At 57.4% G+C, this 20,976-nt stretch overlaps 1 protein-coding gene across 1 annotated transcript; it reads left to right on the forward strand.

Moving 5' to 3' along the window:
• Nucleotides 1-1,001: 1,001 nt before the first annotated feature.
• Nucleotides 1,002-19,834, forward strand: TIE1 (tyrosine kinase with immunoglobulin like and EGF like domains 1). The gene is made up of 23 exons (XM_065898202.1): nucleotides 1,002-1,095; nucleotides 3,798-4,115; nucleotides 4,196-4,306; nucleotides 5,771-5,926; nucleotides 6,089-6,220; nucleotides 6,381-6,521; nucleotides 6,740-6,868; nucleotides 7,691-7,836; nucleotides 8,064-8,208; nucleotides 10,261-10,419; nucleotides 10,579-10,716; nucleotides 10,880-11,176; nucleotides 11,708-11,998; nucleotides 12,339-12,529; nucleotides 14,867-15,077; nucleotides 15,239-15,349; nucleotides 15,563-15,753; nucleotides 16,769-16,882; nucleotides 16,992-17,062; nucleotides 18,214-18,254; nucleotides 18,360-18,456; nucleotides 18,540-18,639; nucleotides 19,587-19,834. The coding sequence occupies exons 1-23, from the start codon at nucleotides 1,038-1,040 to the stop codon at nucleotides 19,656-19,658; spliced, it is 3,420 nt and encodes a 1,139-aa protein (XP_065754274.1). The 5' UTR covers nucleotides 1,002-1,037; the 3' UTR covers nucleotides 19,659-19,834.
• The last annotated feature ends 1,142 nt before the right edge of the window (nucleotides 19,835-20,976 follow it).

Raw genomic sequence — 20,976 nt, forward strand, 5'->3', positions numbered from 1 at the left:
AGACCCCCACTGCCACCCCACCTCGGCAGGCATTCTGTGCCTGCGGGTCAGGCTCTGCTCTGGGAACTGCCAGTGGAGAGGTGGCACCAGGGCCGGGAGAGATGAGGGGCACAGCAGATCCATGGGGCTTCAGAGCCTTTGTCAAGGGGCTGGGACTGCTCCCAGGCTGTTATCAGCCCTCAAGAGTACGGGCGCTCCCTGGGTGGGGCTTCTGCTGCCCCAGTGCCCAAGGGTAATGACATCAGGCAGACAGTGTGCTGAAGCCTCTGTTACTGGCTTAAGCCAAGGGACTCACTCCCTGTGCATTCTCTGGGTCTGCTTAGAATGAGTCCTTGAGGAGCAACGAAGTCAGAAGTTCAGGTCTCAGTCTCACCATGACCTCAGAGAGCCTTCAAGCCCTGCAGGCCTCAGTTTTCCCGTCTGTGAAATGAGAGAGTTACACAAGATTGAATCAAAGGGTTTTTGCCCTGAGTGTGTTCTTTTGTTCCTTTGTGTACGTTCCAGATCCTTGCGCTCCATACATGAACGGCTCTCGAGGACACCCATGTAACCACGTCCTGGGACGCATACTTGAGGAATCGTGTGTTTGTGCTGGGGGAGGGACACCCCAGAGCAATATCCTCCCCCATCCCCTCTCAATAGGAGGAAGCCAGTGGCTTCCTCCCTTTCCTGCCTCCTGCCTCCTGCGTGCTGGCAAGGCTGAGGACCACGCGGAGAAGAGGGGAGGGGAAACAGTCCCACAGTCCCCAGGTCTGTCCTTATCACAACCCTCCCCCACCTCAAGTGACCCCAGTCCAGGACCTTCCAGACCACACCCATCCCCAGCCTTGCAGGGGCCAGACTAGGGGGGCCCAGAGGCCCAGAAGCAGGATAAGTCCTCCCCAGCCCTCTCCCCGGCCCGCCTCCCACCCAAGCTAACTCATTTCCTCTTCCTCCCCAATACCAACACACACTGACAGCACAGGCTGAGCAGCCGGACCCAGAGTGACTGACCGTGGGCCCCGCTTGTCCCAGCTGGCCTGGTCAGCCTCTGGATTATGGTCTGGCTGGGGCCCCCTTTGCTGCTCCCCATCGTCTTCCTGGCTTCTCATGTTGGTAAGTCTGCCCTGAACCTCCCCCCACCCAACCCCCAAAGCCCTGACTCCCCCCGAGAAAACCCTATCATCACTGCCATCGCTTTCCTCTGCACGCTGATCCGCTAGAAAGTGGGATCACGGCCTGGGAAACCCAGGCAGGCATTAGGGATTGGGGGAGGGGAGCAGCCACTGCCTGTGTTGGCTGTGCACATCAGTGGGGAGCAGCAGGGCCTCTGGGCCCGTGAAGCTTTCAGTGGGTACTCATATGGTCAGTGTGTGGGACTCACGCAATTATTCATTTATCAAGCATTTATCAAGCACCAACAATATTCCAGGAGCTGTGCTAAGTGACAGGCCATTAGTCACTAGATCTGTACAACAGATTAAATGGTGCAGACCTCCTATGGCTGTTACTGGGTTTAAAGGAGGTAATTGACACAGAGCACTTGGTAAGAGCTTCTGAATAAGCGGTAGCCGATTCCTTCAGTGTGGTACCCAAAGAGGATTAGAACGCAAAGGCCACCTAGAGTGGTTCATGGTCTAGTGGGGGACACGGGACACCAGGTGAGCGCTGAACAGATAGACACGGAGGAGTCAGCTTACTCTGCTTCAGGGTAGGAGATGAAAAGGGATTTGGAAATACTGCACTAAGAGGGGTGGTCTTCATTCCAGGCAGCCCGAACAATAGATGCAAGTCTCAGAGGCGGGGAAGTGCATAGGAGAGAGGGTTCCTGGAGGGGATGCAGCAGGAGGGGCAGTGTGAGCAGCAGAGGGCTCAAGAGGGCACACTGCATCCTGAGGGCAATAGGGAGCCATGGAAGGTTGTAGACCAGAGAGTCACAAGGTCTTAGAGGGATCACTTTGGAGGATGAGTTGAGGAAGGAGGAGTGTGGCTGTCAGGATGGTCCAGGGGAGTAAGGATGAAGGTTAACAAGGGCGGGCTTGGGAATGGGGATGAAGCCAAGAGGCTTTGAGGAAATAGAATTTTGTGACTGATTGGGGCAACCAGAGTAGTGCTCTGAGGTGTAGACTTTTAGAGTCAGACAACCAGGGTCTGCCAGTTACTCATCGTATGACCTTGTGCAAGTTATTTCTCTGAGCCTTAACTTGCCAGTTATAAAATTGGGGTGATAACACCCACCTCCCAGGAGAGTTGGGATGATAAAATGAGAGAACATAAGTAAAGTACCTGGCATATCACTGACCTCCAATAAACATTAATTACTATGACAGCAGGAGTATGAAATGACTCCAAAGCTTGTATCTCAGGCGGGTTTTGCCGTCTGCTGAGGCAGGGGGCCCAGAGAGGAGCAGGTTTGGGAAGAGCTGATGGAAAGCAGGCCCGAGCTGAGAGGCCATCCAGGGGTTATTGACTCAGAAGTGATAGTGAAAGCCCAGGGAGGGGATGAGCTTGCTAGAGGAAGCGTCGAGAATAATTATCATGACCCTCCTCTGTGGATGGAAAGACATCAACTTCTGGAGGGTGTGAGGACCCAAAGGAAAACAGGTGCTCGGCACAAGATAGTCAGCTTCGTTTACTCGTGAAGTACATTTACTCATGACTTCATTACTCACATTGATAAGTGAAGTAGCACTTAAACCAACTAACCACTTGGCAGTGAACAGGCAGGGACAGAGTAGGAGGGGCTCGGGAAGGTTTGGGCCCCGGGGCTGAGGAGGCTGGCAGGGCTCAGCCAGGCCTGGACTCCAGCTCTGCTTGGTCCCTCCTGGTTCCTGCCTCACACTGTGTGCCCCAGCCTTTCATTCCACACCTTTACTCAGGCTGTGCCCTCTGCCTAGCATGCCCTTCCTACCACTGACCTCACCCTGTCCTCATTCTGAACCCTCACCGTACCCTGCTCAGCTTTAAGACCCTCAAGCTGTATCTCCCGGGAGGCACCTGTTCATCCTCTGCCTCCCCCATGCTGAGTTAGGCATCCCTTCTCTGTGCTCCCCACACAGTGCCCTGCATTTGACAGGTAGGTCCATGTCTGTCTCCTCATGGGGCCCACAGCCCTTTGGAAGGCAAAGACCAAGGCCCACCTGGTGTCTGTGTGTTTCAGCCCCAACTCTGCCCTAGGGTCTGCCCTCCCTGCTTCTGGCCTTTTGCTGGGCCCTGAGCTCTCTTCCTTTCTGCCCCATAACCACCTGGCTGCAGAACCCAGCCTCTCCCACCTTCAATCCCAGCACAACAAACAGGTCCAGATTTCTGGAGTGATGGGGAGGGGGTCCCTCCAAGACACTTCTGATCTCTCGGCGGGGTTGGGGGGGGAGGGGCGGGGGAGGGCAGGGAGAGCGTCTCCCCTTTGCAAAGCAGCTGTAGAGACAGGTCAGGAAAGGGGACTGCCGGGAATAGAGGAAATGGAGACGGGGCGCATAGATCATTCTTTCTTTCCGAAGGCTGGGCTGTAAAGGGAAGCCATCTGGCAGGAGAAGGGAGGGGATGGGGAAGCCAGAGAAGGGGCTTTGTTTTTGTTTTTGTTCTTTTAGGATGAAGAGACTTGAAGGAAAGGGGCCAGTGCACCGGGAAGGGGACTGGGACAGGAAGGGACGGGGGTGGACGTGCCTGATAAAGTTCAGTGCCTGGTGGGCGGGCGGGGAGAGCGGGGGAGAGGAGGGGAGGAGACGGGAGAGGCTGGGAGGAGAGGGGCAAGAGGGGGAGGGTGGGGCAGGGGTGAGGGCGGGGCCCTGCCAGATACTGAGCCCGGTATCCCGGTCCAGGCGCTGCGGTGGACCTGACGCTGCTGGCCGACCTGCGCCTGACCGAGCCCCAGCGCTTCTTCCTGACCTGCGTGTCCGGGGAGGCGGGGGCGGGCAGGGGCTCGGACGCCTGGGGGTCCCCGCTGCTGCTGGAAAAGGACGACCGCATTGTGCGCACGCCCCGGCCCTGGCAGCCCCTGCACCTGACCCGCAATGGCTCGCGCCAGGTGACGCTGCGCGGCTTCTCGCAGCCCTCGGACCTGGTGGGCGTCTTCTCCTGCGTGGGCGGCGCGGGGGCGCGGCGCACGCGCGTCCTCTACGTGCACAACAGCCCAGGAGGTGAGTCCGGCCGCCGGCGGGGAGGAGGGGCAGGAGGGGCTGCCCTTGACCCCTGACCCCGCCCTCCATCCGCCTCGCAGCCCACCTGCTCCCGGACAAGGTCACACACACGGTGAATAAGGGCGACACGGCAGTACTTTCCGCGTGGGTGCGCAAGGAGAAGCAGACAGATGTGATCTGGAAGAGCAACGGTGAGAGGGGCATCTGAACTGGGTGGGCAGGTAAACCCATAGCTCTGACACCCCAACACCTCCACGGCCCTCAGTGTTCCCAGTCTTGGCCCCTGACACAGCACCTGTTACCCCAACTGGCCAACCTCCGGGGCGCCCCCTCTCTCCTGCACCAGGTCCATGGGAAGCACCTGCATCCAACTCATCTCTAGCTGTGAGATGTCCTCCTACTGCGCCCAGAGGACCAGCAGCCTCGTGGTCAGCTACCTCCTTCCCTGTCACCCCCACACTAGCGCTATGTTAACCCCTCACGTTGGACTCTCCTCTGAGAGTTAGCAGGTGCTATCACATTAGCCCGTCTGGCAGGGAGCAGCAGTCCCCATGCTGAAGAAGAGAACGGGTAACAAAGTCCCAGAACAGGCAAGGGAGGTTTGGCCTCTTGCAGAGATTTGTCAAGACACGTGCAGGGGCCTGGGCAGGCCTGGGGATCTCAGCCCAGGCCTGCCCCCATCCTGGCCCTATCAGGCCCTCTGGCCACCCCATAGAAGGAAGCAGTTTTCCTGTGTGGCCCCACAGATTCCTGCCTCAGCTCTCACACCCACAGCCCTCTGGCTGACTCATGTGTGCCTGGCCTCCTGAGGGAGGAGGACCCTTTTCTTGGCCCAAGGGATTTGCCTCCTGAGCTCCAGGTCCCCCGAATTGATGAGAGGTGTGGAGAGTCAGGTAGACCTGCGTTCCCTAGAATCTCTGTTCCGTCCTGAGCAAAGAGGCAAGAAGGGGTGGGACAGGGACAAGGACCCTGATATTAGGGTCCACACCTCCTGGAGGGAGAGGCTTCTGGGAACTAGCTGCACGAAGAAGAGGGGAAGAACATTCCAGGAGGAGGATTGATAAGAGCAAAGGCAGGAAGCTGTGAGATACCACAGTGTTTCTAGAAGAGATAGAAGCAATTCAGGAATTCAGGAATGTCAGGAGTCAGGCAGGATGTGGAGCGGTATGGGCTACACGGCGGCCAGGCTGGTGCACATGATTTGCTAAGCAGTAGGATGTTGTCTTGAGGGCAGTGGAGAACCGTGGAAGAGCTTAAGCCGGGGAGCTACTGCGGAATCTATTGGAGAAAAACCTCACTGGCTGCTGAGTGAAGGACGGGCAGGAAAGGGGGAGACTGGAGGCAGAGAGCCTGCTTGGAAGGCTGTGGGAGGCTGGGAGCAGGGTGGTGGCAGTGCACGTGGAGAGGAGTGGGCAGCTTTAGGAGACGAGGGGGAGATTGAACCGGACTTGGCGATTTACTGAGTGGCTGGTGGAGCATGGAAAAGAGGATGCTTCCCAGCTTTCTGCCTTGGGTCCAGACACTGGCTGGTGCCTTCCCCCAGGTCTGCGCACTCTGCCTGGAGCACGTTGATGTGACTCAGGCCGAGGTGGGCAGAGGGAGGGAACACCAGCTCTTGTGTGATGGTGAGGCCCCTGACCCGTTTATGCCCCCAGGATCCTACTTCTACACCCTGGACTGGCATGAGGCCCAGGAAGGGCGGTTTTTGCTGCAGCTCCCAAACGTGCAGCCGTCGTCAAGCGGCATCTACAGTGCCACCTACCTGGAAGCCAGCCCACTGGGCAGCGCCTTCTTTCGACTCATCGTGCGGGGTCAGGAGCAGAGGGCAGAGGTGGTGGGTGGTGTGGGAGGCTGGGAGCCCTGTGGTACTTCCTGTGGACCCCCTGCATCCTCTGGTCCCCCAGGGCTGCCCCCGTCCTCAGCAGCAGTGGTCCAGTGGGTGAGGGTCAGCTGCTGAAAGCACATTCCTGCAGGTTGTGAGGCTGGGCACTGGGGACAGGACTGTACCAAGGAATGCCCGGGCTGCCTGCATGGAGGTGTCTGCCACGACCAGGACGGCGAGTGTGTGTGCCCCCCTGGATTCACTGGGACCCGCTGTGAGCAAGGTAAGATGGAGGGGGGCACTAGGACCTGGGCAGGAGAGGATGCCTGGCTGGGGGAAGACTCTCAAACCATGGGCATGGACCTTGGAGGGTGAACATGCCAAGTAGGTCTTGAACCCTGGGGCCCAGCAGAGGCCCCTGCACCCACATGCCCTCTTTCTAGCCTGCAGAGAGGGCCGTTTTGGGCAGAGCTGCCAGGAACAGTGCCCAGGCACATCAGGCTGCCGAGGCCTCACCTTCTGCCTCCCGGACCCCTATGGCTGTTCTTGTGGATCTGGCTGGAGAGGAAGCCAGTGCCAGGAAGGTACGGACTAACCACCCTCCATGCTCCCTGACCCGGGCAGTCGGCTACAGGCCCGGCCCCAGCCCTTCACTCTGGCCCCGACTTGCACACCAAGACCTCCACGGTCCCTGCTCACTTGGCCAGTGCCCTCTCTACCCAGCCAGTCATTACCCAGGCCCCAGCCGGCCCTCGTTGCCCCCTGACCTGTGCCCCTCTAACCTCACCCCCTCTGTTCCCAGCCTGTGCCCCAGGTCATTTTGGGGCTGATTGCCACCTCCAGTGCCAGTGTCAGAACGGCGGCACTTGTGACCGCTTCAGCGGCTGCGTCTGCCCCTCCGGGTGGCATGGGGTGCACTGTGAGAAGTCAGGTACGAGCTCGGGGGGCTCTGAGGTCCCTCGGAACAGGTCAGCCTTCACCAGACGCATCTCCCTGGCTCAAAGCCCTGCCCTCAGGGAGCTCATGGTCTGGAAGTTCTCACCGCCAGCCCACATCATCCATACAGGGATGGGCAGCACCCCAGAGTGGGTGGGAGCCCAGAGGAGGCCCCGACCAGCCTGAGAGAGTCAGGGAGGGCTTCTGGGAAGAGGTGCGATCTGAGATGGGATATGAAGGACAAGAGAAAGATGGCTGGAGAGAGAGCAGGGCAACGGCCGGGGGATTGAGGACTCAGGCTCAGGTACCAGGACAGTGGCGTGAGGGGAGGCTCCGGGAGTGATCAGAGGAGGTCAAATCTTGGGGCCTTTGAATGACAGGCTATAGGATTTGCACTTAATATGAGAGGCCAGCAGGGAATTGTTGAAGAGGCACGGGGCTCTCGGGTTTGTGTTTGAGAGAGGACACTGGCTGCTGGGTGGGGAGTGGAAGCAGAAGAGCCTGGAAGACCTGTTGCAGGGCCCAGAAATGATGGAGGCCTGAACCAGCGTTCCGGCTGTGAGGCTGGCAAGGGGTCTGGTCTCCGTGTGGGAAGGTATGAGGAGGCAGAGGGTGAAGGAGGTAGACTCAGGGGCAGTCAGAGGTGGGCGTGAGGGCCCTGGAGGAGTTGCACAGGACTTTGCTGGCTTTCAGGCCCGGGTGACTGAGCTGCTGGCAGTACCTCCGCTAAGATGCAGGACTCCGGGGGAGGGGCACTATGGCAGTCACGTATCTGCCCTCGCGGGGCCTCCAGGATGCGTGTCCCCTCTCTCCCCAGACCGGATCCCCCAGATCCTGGACATGGTTTCAGAACTGGAATTCAACTTAGAGACGACACCCCGGATCAACTGTGCCGCCGCGGGGAACCCCTTCCCAGTCCGGGGCAGCGTGGAGCTCCGCAAGCCGGACGGCACGGTCCTCCTGGTCAGCCCCGTGACCCCAGCCCAGGGCCCCTGCCCCTCCAGACCCCTGACCCCTCGGGGCTTTCTGCGGGCTCTGCCCACCGGCCTGACCACAGCTCAAATGGGGTCAGGCTGATTGTTGAGGCACCACCACCCAGGCTCTGTCCCCTCATCAGCCTGGACGAGCACATTTGTATCTGCCACATGGCACACATTCTCTGTGGTCTGTCCCTTCCCCATCTCTCCCAGTCCACCAAGGCCATTGTGGAGCCAGATAGGACCACAGCCGAGTTCGAGGTGCCCCGCTTGGCTCTTGGGGACAGTGGACTCTGGGAGTGCCGCGTGTCCACGTCAGGTGGCCAAGACAGCCGACGCTTCAGGGTCAACGTCAAAGGTCAGTGATGTCCTAGCTGATGCTGCTCAGACTGGGCATCGTAGCAGGAGGGGCAAAGGGCATCTAAGGTCACAGCCCAGCGCCAGACAGAGAAGAGGGCTTGTCGTCAACCTGAGGCCTGGGCGGGGCATTGTCCCGGCTGGAGCACAGCTCAGTCCCATCTGGAAAGGGCATCCCATGCCCCAGAAATGGGACACCCTGCAGCCTTGCCCAGGGTGATGCTTCCCCTCTCTACCTCCCCCAAACCCCGCCCCACAGACACAGTGCCCTTCACTCTACCTCTGGGATGCTGCATCCCCCCACCCGCCAACCCCGAGTCACACCACAGGGCACTCATTGCTAGGACAGGGGGGTGCCTGGGGCTATGGAGCTCAGAGGGTGACCTGCTTCGTTTCCAAAGGTGCTTCCTGGTGAGTCAGGAGGTAGCTGCCATTGCCCAGGATCACTCAGAGCAGAGCACCCACACCCCGGTATAGGTGTCCCTCACCTTCTCCAGGACCATAAGCCTCAGACGTTCACAGCCCCTGCCGCGCCTTGGCTTCTCTTTCCCTGTGCTCCTGACGCCGCCCTCCCCGACGTAAGCCCAGATCTCTTGCTCATCTTCCTCTTTCTCACGGTCACACTCTGCCTCCCACTCTCTCTCCACTACTCTGTCACTCACCCCAGTGCCCCACCTCCAGCCTTTCTCTTCTCGCTCTCCCCAGGCTTTGGGCCCAGACAGCTTGGCCTTGAATCTTCACTACAAACTCTAGCTCCATCACCTAAGCAAGTTACTTATCTCCTCACAGCTTGTTTCTCTCCCTGTGAAATGAGGATATCAGTGCTCCCTTGATAGGGTTGCTGTAAAGATTAAATTAGATGATGCTTTTAAGCATTTAGCACAGTGCCCGACACAGGGTATGTGCTCAACGTATGTTGGTATTTATTCTTATTATTAGTTAAAATGTCAACTATTCCTAAGATTTCAGATGTTCCCTAGCAACTCCCAGATATGATCTGCAGCCTGGACCCCTCTCCTGGGCCCCAGACCCAACTGGTGGGACCTCTGTGTAGTGGAGGTCTGATTCTGAAGTGAGCATGGAAGTTACCTGGTGCATGGCTCAAGGGCCCACTTTCTATCCAGCCACTGCCACATCTAACCTCACGTGTGAGCCACAGGCCCAGGGGCTCCATAGGATCCAAACTGGACCTTCCTCTCCCTCCAGACCAGCGCTTCCTCCTGACATACTTCTTCCTGCCTGACCCCACTGTTCCCTCCCACTCCCTCAGCCACACCCCTGCACCTTCCTTGACCCTCCGCCATCCATCGATCCATCCATCCGTCCATTCTTAGAAAATCCGTCTGGAAAATGTTTGAAAGAGGCAAGGGAACCAGTTAAGGCCTTAATGCAATAATCCGGAGAGAAAAGCTAAGGCAGAAAGGGCCGTGACCGTGGGGTAAGGAAACGAAGCAGGAGCACAAAAGCTCTTTGGAGTAGGATGGGCTGATTTTAGGTGGCCTGGTCAAACCCTGGCTCCGTGTCTTTAAGCAAGTTGTTCCATGTCTCTGAGCCGCAGTTTCTTCACTCATAACATAGGGGTGATGAACCCTGCCTGAAGGCCCTTGTCAGGATTAGAGACCATGCGCATGAAGCATCCGGGTAGAGCAGGTGCTTCATCACCTGCTACCCTTTTTTTTTTTTAATTAAGAGAATGATGGATGATGGGGGGAGGGGCAGAGAGTAGGGTGACACTGCCTTGGGTTTCTGCACCCACCTTGCATGGGCAGAGTGCCCTCCCCCAAACCCCTGTCCAGCCATGCCACTCCCTCACTTCACATCTTTTGGGACATCCTCATGTCCTTATTGCCGAGTCCCTGCACCCTGAGCTGTCCTCCCTGGGCCCTGGACACTCTGGTCATCTGTTGAACTTGGTCTCTCCCCAGCCCAGGGGGTCCCCCGATCTAAACCGAAAGCCAGAGTTGTCTTTGATGCCCAGAAGACAGAGTCTGCTCCTATTTCCAACGACTGGGGGCGCTGTCTGGGCCATGCCTTACCCCAAGTCTCCTGGCAGTGCCCCCGGTGCCCCTGACTGCCCCTCGGCTCCTGGCCAAGCAGAGCCGTCAGCTCGTGGTCTCCCCGCTGGTCTCCTTCTCCGGCGACGGGCCCATCGCCTCTGTACGGCTGCACTACCGGCCCCAGGACAGCACCATGGCCTGGTCCACCATCGTGGGTGAGCGGGGAGAGAGCAAGGGGTGGAGGTGGGGGTGTCTGGGGAAGGATGGGATGTCAGGCAGTGATGAGGGGAAGGGGGGTGGAAGTGTGTGGAGAAGAGAGGGGCTTCTGGAAGGGGTTGGGACTGAACAGTGTGTGCTGCATGCCCCGCCCCCAGTGGACCCCAGTGAGAACGTGACGTTAATGAACCTGAGGCCGAAGACAGGATACAGGGTCCGCGCGCAGCTGAGCCGGCCAGGGGAAGGGGGGGAGGGGGCCTGGGGGCCTCCCACCCTCATGACCACAGACTGTCCTGGTGAGAGGCCAAGAGCTATCCCTTTCCGCCCCCCAGGGGTTACTGTCCTATGCGCTCAGGGTTGTCATGGCTTGTCCACCCTGGGGTCGTCCCCTGGGGATCACTATCCCGTCCGGCCCCAGGGACCCACCGGACAGTTCTGACCCCCGACCTCTGGCCCCAGAGCCATTGTTGCAGCCGTGGCTGGAGGGCTGGCATGTGGAGGGCCCCGACCGGTTGCGAGTGAGCTGGTCCTTACCCTCGGTGCCGGGGCCACTGGTGGGCGATGGTTTCCTGCTGCGCCTGTGGGACGGGGCCCGGGGACAGGAGCGGCGGGAGAACGTCTCGTCCCCCCAGGCCCGCACCGCCCTCCTGACCGGACTCACACCTGGCACCCACTACCAGCTGGACGTGCGGCTCTACCACTGTACCCTCCTGGGCCCAGCCTCACCCGCTGCTCGTGTGCTTCTGCCCCCCAGCGGTACGCTGGGGAGGGGGTGATGGGCTCAAGACGAGGGAGGACATGGGATGCAGGGAACACAGGAGACCCAAAAGGACATGGGAGGTTATAGGAGCCTGGATGGACATGCAGAGAGCATTGCACGTGAAAACACGGGCATAGGGAGGACCCGGGATGTGAGGCAGACACAAGCATGGGGAGGACATGACACAGGGAAGGATACAGGGTACCAGGAGGACATGGGACTTGGTGGGACCACAGGGTGTGGAGCGACATGGGGAGGACCTATGACACTGGGAGGGTCTGGGCCACCAGGAAGAGAATGTATGTAAGGAGAACATACATGTAAGGAGAACCAGGGGCAGCAGAAGCTCAGGGGTAAAGGAAGCCACAGGGAGAGGGATTCAGCCCAGGAAGGAAGGAGGAGGTCGGCAGGGTGCCTCCCGTTCTGGGTTCGCGGAGCCGGGGACACAGCTAGCGTGGATCTGTCTGACCCCACAGCCACACAGCCCGGTCCCATCTGAGCCCTGCCTTCTCACCCCGTGTCCACAGGGCCCCCAGCCCCCCGACACCTCCACGCCCAGGCCCTTTCAGACTCCGAGATCCAGCTGGTGTGGCAGCGCCCAGAGGCTCCAGCTGGGCCTATATCCAAGTACATTGTGGAGGTGCAGGTGGCTGAGGGCTCAGGAGACCCGCTGTGGATGGACGTGGACAGGCCCGAGGAGACGAGCACCGTCGTCCGCGGCCTCAACGCCAGCACGCGCTACCTCTTCCGTGTGCGGGCCAGCGTCCAGGGCCCCGGTGACTGGAGCGACATGGTAGAAGAGTCCACCCTAAGCAACGGTGAGAGGGCGGGGCCCAAGAGGACTCCTGGGCCACAGGGTCAGTCTCAATGCTCTCTCCTTCCAAGCGATCCCCTGCCTTGGAGCTAGGGCATCCTAGGCCCCCTCCCAACAACTGACACAAGCCCTGGCACTGGGGACCCTGACCCTTCCCTTCCTATGACCCATTGTCCTAGTGCTGGAAAAATCATGTCATTCCAGACCCATCGGTCCTAGGCCTGATACACCTGCTCCTTCCCTGGAGCTGGGATCTCTGACCTCTCCCTCTGTGTGACCCCATGGTGGCCTCTGGGTTCCCTGACCCAGGCGTCCCTATGATCTGCCCCTCTTATTGGGTCCAGGGCTGCAGAGCGAGGGCCCGGTCCAAGAGGTCCAGGCAGCTGAAGAGGGTCTGGATCAACAGCTGGTCCTGGCTGTGGTGGGCTCTGTGTCTGCCACCTGCCTCACCATCCTGGCTGCTCTCTTAACCCTGGCGTGCATCCGCAGAAGCTGCCTGCATCGCAGACGCACCTTCACCTACCAGTCGGGATCGGTCAGTCACCTGTACCCTTCTCAGGGCACGTGTGTGCAGACCTTGTGCATATATGTTCCTACCTATACACACATGAGTATTTGTACACTGCGAGTGTGTGTGTGTGTGCGCGCACACGTGGTGTTTGTGTCATAGGTATAAGACTACACTCAGCAACGTGCAAGGGTACGGTACTTATCAATAACTTTCTCTATTTCTCTAGAAGTGAACTCAACTCACAGCCCATTTATATTCGTGGTGACATGTTTAATATCCCCAGTTCAGAGTCACTCGGTTATGTCCCTGTCGCACCACGGTCAATTAAGGATTCTCCCCCTTCTCACGAGGGGTGACGGAAGCCTGGGAAGCCTGGTGATGATGTAGGGAACGCCTGGGCTCCGTGCCGGCCTCTGTCTGGGCGGGCCGTCCCGCATCTGGGGACCACCCTGCACCTGCACGCACCTGTGACTCACGTCCTCAGCCCTTCCGTAGCCTCCTTCCTGCCGGCAGGGCACTCGTCCCAACCTCCATCCTTGCAAATCCCAGGGCCTCCTTGGGGAGACGTAAGAACTCCAAGGGGCTTCCCTGTGCCCTGCAGAAGACAGCGTATTCTGTGGCCCTCAGACCCATTGCTGCAGGCCCTCCTACAGCTGTTGAGCTGGGCCTGCAGCCTCACCTGTCACTCCCGGAGACAGGAAGCACAGGCCTCCCCTCTTGGCTTCCCTGTAAACCTGGCTGAGTTTTCTGTCCTGTCTATGCCCCTCCAGCCAGCAGGCCCACACAGAGGGGCTGGGGGTGGGGGTGGGGTGCTGGCTTCTCTTCAGGGACCAGGCATCACCTCATCTTGTCACCTCCTCCCACCTCTCTGTCCTCTGGGATCTTCCCCACTGTTGTCACTTATGATCTGAACTCTGACCTTGGTCCTCTGTGCCTGGGCTCTTGATATTTACAGCCAAGCTTTGGCATTTCAAAAAAATAAAAACAAAAAACTTCTCTCTCAAGGGCTGATCCTTGTGATACAAAGCCTAGTGTCCGAGGCTATTGTCTCTGCCATGCCTTTAGAAAACTCCCTTCAGAGATTCAATCGGCCTCTTTGTTCCAGGCTGCATTGGCCTCCTTCTGAGGTCAGTGTGTGCAGAAAGCGGCCCTGGCTGTGGCAGGAGAGGGTCACGGGTACAAATGTGGAGGGAAGGAGTAGGAAAGCAGCCTTAACTGGGTATAGCACCCTGACATATATCAAGATGTACCCCTGCTACATGCACCTGCGTGCGCGTATGCGTGCATGTATACATGAGCGCGTGTGCCGGGCGTGAGTGCACGTGTGCGTCCCTGTGAGTACCCCCATCTGTATGTCCCTGATATGTGTGTCCCTCTGCTTGTGCTCCTGCTTGAGCACATGTCCACGTGTAGTTCTCATGGATGCCCTGCATACGGGCCACCACTAGAACATGCGTGTGCATGCTGGTGTGTGCCTTCAGCTGTCCATGTTTTGTGTGAATCCATGTGACCTGTGTCCTCAGTCCTCGCCCCTCACGCTGGGCTGCAGCTCACGTGAGGACCGCACCCACCACCAGGTCTGTCTTAACCCTTCTTTTGGCTCTCATATTGGCAGCGCCCGTGGTCCTGTTTAGCGGTTTCCTCTTCCTATCAGCCCTGCGCAGGTGGCCCAGCTCCTACTTGGTTGTGGGGAGTGGATGTTCCTCTTTTTTATGCTCTTTCTATCCTCAGGTCCCGGGGTGATTTGAGAGCTATGGGTGGCCACCAAGTGGGTGGACAGGGGTAATCTCTGCTTCGACTGCGGTGGAGAAGAAAACCCATCCACTGGCTCCCAGCAGCTCAGGGCTTAGCATGGTGTAGGTGTACAGTAAATGTGCCCTAGCCCACTGCCCAGGGCTGGAACCCCCTCCAGAGCGTCCTAGGTGACAAAAAAAAAAAAAAAAAAAAACTGGTTGTGGGATCAGCACAACAAGGGGAAGCTCGTTACTCCTCGTCACAGTTCATTCCAATTCCTTTCAGTTTTAAATGTTAGGAGTATCATCCTTCCATCGACTCACGCCGTGGCTTCTAGCAACTTTACCCACTCCTTGTTCCTCCAGAGCCCCACACACCTGATCCCCAGGGGGCGGCCTCTGCATTTCTCTCCTTGGACATCTGTCCACTCAACAGCCCACCTGTGGCTCCATCTCATATGATTCTGTCTCAGTATGTGTCCTGTGTCTGACTGTGCTTGGCTGGCCACCAGGGTGCCCTCTGTCTGAGTCTCTATCCATTTGTCTAACCACTCTTTGTCTGCCTATCTGTGCATCTTGCCCCTGTCTCTTGTGTGGACTGTCTGCCCACTTGTCCCATCCTATGAAGGGTGAGGAGACCATCCTGCAGTTCAGCTCGGGCACCTTGACACTGACCCGGAGGCCAAAACCGCAGCCCGAGCCCCTGAATTACCCAGTGCTGGAATGGGAGGACATCACCTTTGAGGATCTCATTGGGGAAGGGAACTTCGGCCAGGTCATCCGGGCCATGATCAAGAAGGACGGACTCAAGATGAATGCAGCCATCAAGATGCTGAAAGGTCCGCTGCGAGTGGCTCCCGCCCAAGCCCTGACCCTCTCCTTTGTCCCACAATCCCAGGCCCCACCTGGCTTCCACCAGCAACTGACACCAGCCCTCACCAGCCCATACCCTTTCTCCAGGGTTATTTTCGGCAAAAGTGATATTGGATTCTTTACACAGAGTATGCCTCTGAAAATGACCATCGTGACTTCGCGGGAGAACTGGAAGTTCTGTGCAAATTGGGACATCACCCCAACATCATCAACCTCTTGGGGGCCTGTGAGAACCGAGGTGAGCCCCCAACTCATCATCTACCCCTTCTTCCAAACCCCCATTATCAGCCGTCGCCTTCGTATCTGTAGCTTGTGGGAAGCTTCGGGACACAGAAACATCACTATTGGTTCTCCTTTGTGCACCAGGTTCCCTGTCTAGTACCATGGGGTGCCTGCTACCACCCCAGGTTGCCTGAGTATAAACCACCACCCCGTATTCCTCACCTCCCAGGTTACTTGTATATCGCCATTGAATATGCCCCCTATGGGAACCTGCTCGATTTCCTGAGGAAGAGCCGGGTCCTGGAAACTGACCCAGCTTTTGCCCGAGAACACGGAACGGCCTCCACCCTCAGCTCCCGGCAGCTGCTACGTTTTGCCAGTGATGCTGCCAATGGCATGCAGTACCTGAGTGAGAAGCAGGTGTGTGTGAGTGTGTGTTGGGGGAGGGGAGGGGAGACCATGGAGCGGACTTCAGGAGATTAAATCAGCAGGCTCTAATTGATGTGGGATTGAGGAATAAAGAGGGACGTGACCCCATCCTGTCCTGGATGAGCGGGTGAGAACACAGGGCGAGAAGCAGGTCTGAAAAAGGTGTTGCATTTGAAGCATCCGAGGGACATCATGGTAGAGGTGTTGGCTTAGCGGTTGTAGAAGCCAGCCTAAAACTCAGGAGGGAGGCCTGGGCCAGGGACGACAGTCTGGGAGCTGTCACTTCACAGTTGGGGGCCAGGGACGACAGTCTGGGAGCTGTCACTTCACAGTTGGTGACACTGGTGGCCAGGGAGTGGGTGAGACTCACCAGGAGAGGCTGGAGGGTAGAACAGACAGGGGAGGCCCGAGCCCAAGTTCGAGGACACCCCGCTTCAATAAAAGGAGAGAGGGGACAGTTGAGACTGAGGGGAGGCATTTTGAAGTTATTAAAGTTTTGAGTATCTTTGAAAGCAGAGGGGAAGGGGCCAAGATAGAGGGAGGGGTGATGGAGAGAGGTCTCTGAGGAAGGTGGAGTGCCCAGTGGGGAGGATCTGGAACTCAAGGGAGAGGTCACTTTGGGCAAGAGAAGGGCCTTTCCACGCTCATCAGTGGGGTGGGGGTCGGGGAGAGGTCAGGAAAGACGGGGTCAGGGAGCATGCAAAGAGGAGAAGGTGCAGTGTGGTCACTGGGGAAAAGCCCACCTTCATCCCAGGAGAGGGGTACAGCCTGAACTTGGCCGTGGCCCAGGTCACTAGAAGGAAGGGATGACAGCCAGCACTGTGGTTCTTCTCAGGCAGGAGTTTCTGATCCAGAATGAGGCCTGGGTTGGGGGGCAGAAGAGTAAGGGGCTACTAAAGGCATGGAGGGGCCCACGAAGGCAGCCACGGGGCCAGACGCCTCGCTGGCCCCAGAGTCTGGGGCTCACTCATCCCCCATCTTTCCTGACTTCTGACCGTGCCTGCAGTTCATCCACAGGGACCTGGCTGCCCGAAACGTGCTAGTCGGAGAGAACCTGGCCTCCAAGATTGCGGACTTCGGCCTTTCTCGGGGGGAGGAGGTTTATGTGAAGAAGACGATGGTAAGTCTCACTGGGTCCCCCTCTCAGGGCCAGGCCTGGCCCTGCCTCCCAGAACCTGCTAAACAGCCCCTTTCTCGTCACCTGACCCCTCAAACCCACTCTCTCCCAGGGGCGTCTCCCCGTGCGCTGGATGGCCATTGAGTCTCTGAACTACAGTGTCTATACTACCAAGAGCGATGTGTGAGTGTGGGGGGGAGGGGCGGGAGGGTTTGGTCCCCTGAGGATGCTTGTAGGTGTAACCTGGACACACCTCAGAGATGTCTCAGGTAGTCCAAGGCATGACTTGGCCATCCCTACGGTGTGTTCCAGGTGTGACACAGGTGTGACAGATGTGTCTCAGGTATACCTTGGCCATGCCCGGCATCTTAGTGGGAAGGCGTGGGGCTAGCTGGAAGGAAGTTTCAACTTGGAAGGTGTGTCAGGAGTAGGATTGGAGTAGGGGTGGTTTAGGGCTATATTTGACTAAGAGACTGGAGGATGCCTTGGAGAGGCTTGGGGATGCTGGTGGATAACGCCTGGGTGAATGGAGAGACCACTCAAAGAATGTTCTCGCCTTCATCTCTGAAGGGGAGGTCATCCCCACCCGAGGACCTAACTAGAGCATGACCCCCAAGATGCCCTCTCTGCACTCCCTCCTCCAAACAGCCATCCTGGCACACCCCTGCCCTTCTCTCCAGGGAGCCTGGCCTGCCCAGCGCTCCAGCCCTGGCTCTGCCCCTTGCCCCAAGCCCTTTGGCCTGGCCTGCCCGGCTCACTATCCACCACACCACCACCCCTCTGATCAGTACTCGCCTACTTCCCGCTTCTGCCCCAAGACCCCTGAGATTCCCTCCCCCGACTAGAACTTCCACCCTGGCCTCAGCCGCCTCTAACCTGCACAGCTGTTGTTACAATGTAAGAGGCAGTTAAGAGCAAGGGCTTTGGAGCAAGACTGCCAGGGTTCGAATCCCAGCTCTGCCACTTACTAGCTGTGTGGCCTTGGGCGAGCTAGCTACGCTCTCAGTGCCTCTGTGCCTCCATCTGTAAAATGGGGATAATAATTGTACCTATACCATAAGGTTGGTGTGAGGGTTAGATGAATTAACATGCACATTAAATGATCAGTGCCTCGCCTACGGTAAGTGCACAGTAAAAATGTTAGCTATGATTACATTAAGCCTGGGAGGCTGTGAAGGAGTTTCAGTTGCAGAGACAACAGCTGGCCAAGGCCAGACCCTTGCAAAGTAGATACACACAGGGGCTGGGAGGGGCTGCACACCAGGGGTAGGTTGACACTAAGCTGCTGGGCCCCGGGGCCTAGAAGGTAACTAAGTACATCCTCCTCGTTTCAGTTGGTCCTTTGGGGTCCTCCTCTGGGAGATCGTGAGCCTTGGTGAGTTCCTGACCCCTGTTCCCGAGAGGGTCCCCACCTTCTCCCTACCCCCCCCCGACCCTCCCTCCTGGGCCCTGGGCTGAGAGAGCGTTGCGCCTCCCACAGGGGGCACCCCGTACTGCGGCATGACATGTGCCGAGCTCTATGAGAAGCTGCCGCAGGGCTACCGCATGGAGCAGCCTCGCAACTGTGATGATGAAGTGTGAGTCCCCTCAGCCTTGAGCCCCGGGAACCCCGTCACCCCAGCAGGACCTGACCCTCACCTCAGCGATCCCCCACCTGCAGGTACGAGCTGATGCGGCAGTGCTGGCGGGACCGTCCGTACGAGCGACCCCCCTTTGCCCAGATCGCGCTGCAGCTGGGCCGCATGCTGGAAGCCAGGAAGGTGAGGAGACTGGGGGGGACGGGGGCTGGTCTCGCCGAGCTCGCAGGGGTGCCCTCTCATAGGAGCCAGAGAGCAGCAGCCTCTGTGTCCCTGTCCCCGCCACTAGCTGCACCACAGCTAGGCCGGGCCCCGGGATGCAGCCCCCTTTCCAGCTCTCACTGGCTTGGGCACTAGGCCCTTCTAAACTCTTCCAAGGCCACTGATTAGCTTCAGCAGCAAGTCGTTGTCCCAGGTCCCGGGTCCCAGACTCCCTGCCTGTCCTCTGCTGGGGCCATCAGCCCACTCTCATCTGGGACACCTCACCTGGCACAGAGCCAGAGCGGAATCATGGATGGTCAGCTCACCAAGTGGATGAAGGATGAATGAATGACCCAGTAACTGAATGAATGAATGAATAGAATTAGTGGATGGATGAAACAATAATCATTCAAATAAACATGTAATTAAATGACTGAATCTAGCAACCGTATAAATAAATGAATCATCACATAAATATAAGTGAAGAAATGCATCAAAATGAGTAACGTGAAGAGTTCGTCATATGAATTAATTCATGACTAAGTAGTTAAAGGAATTATAAAACTATCTTAAGAGTGAAGGAATAATCAAACAACCAGAAAAATGGGTAAATCATCAAAAATAACTTTATGAACAGGTGAATAAGTAAATGAATGGATGAATGCATTCGCAATCAATTCATCAGATAAGGGCATGAAAAAACTCCTATCGAACAGTTGTGTCAAGGGTCTCTCATGTGAGCCCCCAGCTGTGGTCTGATGACCTTGCTGCTCTGGGCTGGTGAGGACCGCCCTCGGCCATGGGGTCATCTTGAGTCTCCGAAACAAATCCGTGTCACTTCAAATACCCCAACCACATGGAAGTCAAGGACCTCCAGGGCAGGCACGCCCCCATCCCTGGCCCCCACTAAAGCTTGCTCTGCTCCCCAGGCCTACGTGAACATGTCGCTGTTTGAGAACTTCACGTACGCGGGCATCGACGCTACAGCTGAGGAGGCCTGAGCCGCCATCCGGCCAGAATGTGGCTCTGCTGGCCAGAGCAACCTCAGCTCTTCAACCTGTGACTTCTCATCCTTGTCGCCTGAGCTGCCTCAAGGAATTGTTTTTTAACTTAAGGAAGAGAAAAGGGGATCCAGGGATGGGGTGGGCTTAGCGGGGGGGCGGTCCTCATCCTTTGCAGTTGCTCCCAGTGCCTCCTGAATTACTGACGGCTACCCTCACGTCCTTCGTTCTAGTTCAGCTGCTCCACGTTTGTGCTCTTCTGTTCCCTGCCTTCGAACCCCTGCTTCAGCCCCTCCACTCAGGCCAGCACTCACACCACTAACATGCCCTGTTCAGCTGCGCCCCACTCCCAGCCTTGTAATCAGGAAAAATAAATGCTGTGAGAAGCTCCATCCGATGTCTACCATTTACTGCTGGTCAATCCTAGGGAAAAGTTAAGCCAAAGAGGGAGAAACTGGACTTTCCAGGAAAAGAAATGCTATCCCTGGTTACACTGTCATTATTCCAAGCCCTCTACGGGGGTTGCCTCTCCATGATGGGAGATATTCTTGAAGACCCATTTTATACATACACTGCCCCCACATCTCCGTCATAATGAGAAGTCCAGTTCTCCCCTGGTCTCTTCCCGGCTTTCCAGCCTCTATCACCAATGTGTCTCCCTAGGTAGCTGCCAGCCTAGGATTCTTTGCTCTGTCCAAACAGTCCCCTCCCAGGATCGGTTCTAGGCCAGCCTCAGCTCAAACTGACACCTCAGCACCGGACAGATTCTGGCCTGTCTTGAGCTCCCATTTTCCTTATGTCTCTAGGCGGCCTTCCCTGGCTTGGTACTGCCTGGCTTGTGGGCCCCAAAGGAAGAAAGCAGAGGTCACTTCCAACTTCAGCCAGCCACGGTAGGATTCCTTTGCCTTCCTCAGAGTCTCTAAGTGTGTGGGGAGGTGATCCCTGTACTGAAAGCTAGTCCCAAATCACTACCCCATGCTGTGTGGCCTTCAGGTTTGCCCATCCTTTTGATTTGTCACTGCTGGCCTCAGATTTCTCTCCCACTGGTCCTTAAGAAACAAGACTTGTCTTGCTTCTCACATTTTTTCAGCGAGTCAGATAAAATCGAAGAAGACATAAAGATAGGATGGTATTGTGGTTAAGAGCACAGATACTGGAATCACACAGACCCATGTCCAAGTCCCTGCTATATCACTTACTATCTGTGTGACCTTGGTCAACTCACTTAACCTCTCTGAGCTTCAGTTTTCTCCTCTAAAAAATGAAGTTAGTAACAGCTACCTCACTGCTGTTAGCACTAAATAAGATTACACAGGGA

The sequence above is a fragment of the Phocoena phocoena genome, chromosome 1 (genome assembly GCF_963924675.1).
Source record: "Phocoena phocoena chromosome 1, mPhoPho1.1, whole genome shotgun sequence".
NCBI classification, from domain to species: Eukaryota; Metazoa; Chordata; class Mammalia; order Artiodactyla; family Phocoenidae; genus Phocoena; species Phocoena phocoena.

Bases quoted from the DNA above. Each gene is read 5' to 3' on its own strand.
- TIE1 (XM_065898202.1), top strand. From the start codon at position 1,038: ATGGTCTGGCTGGGGCCCCCTTTGCTGCTCCCCATCGTCTTCCTGGCT. The intron at 1,096-3,797 runs GTAAGTCTGCCC...ATCCCGGTCCAG, and splicing joins CTTCCTGGCTTCTCATGTTG to GCGCTGCGGTGGACCTGACG. The intron at 12,530-14,866 runs GTCAGTCACCTG...CATCCTATGAAG, and splicing joins TCACCTACCAGTCGGGATCG to GGTGAGGAGACCATCCTGCA.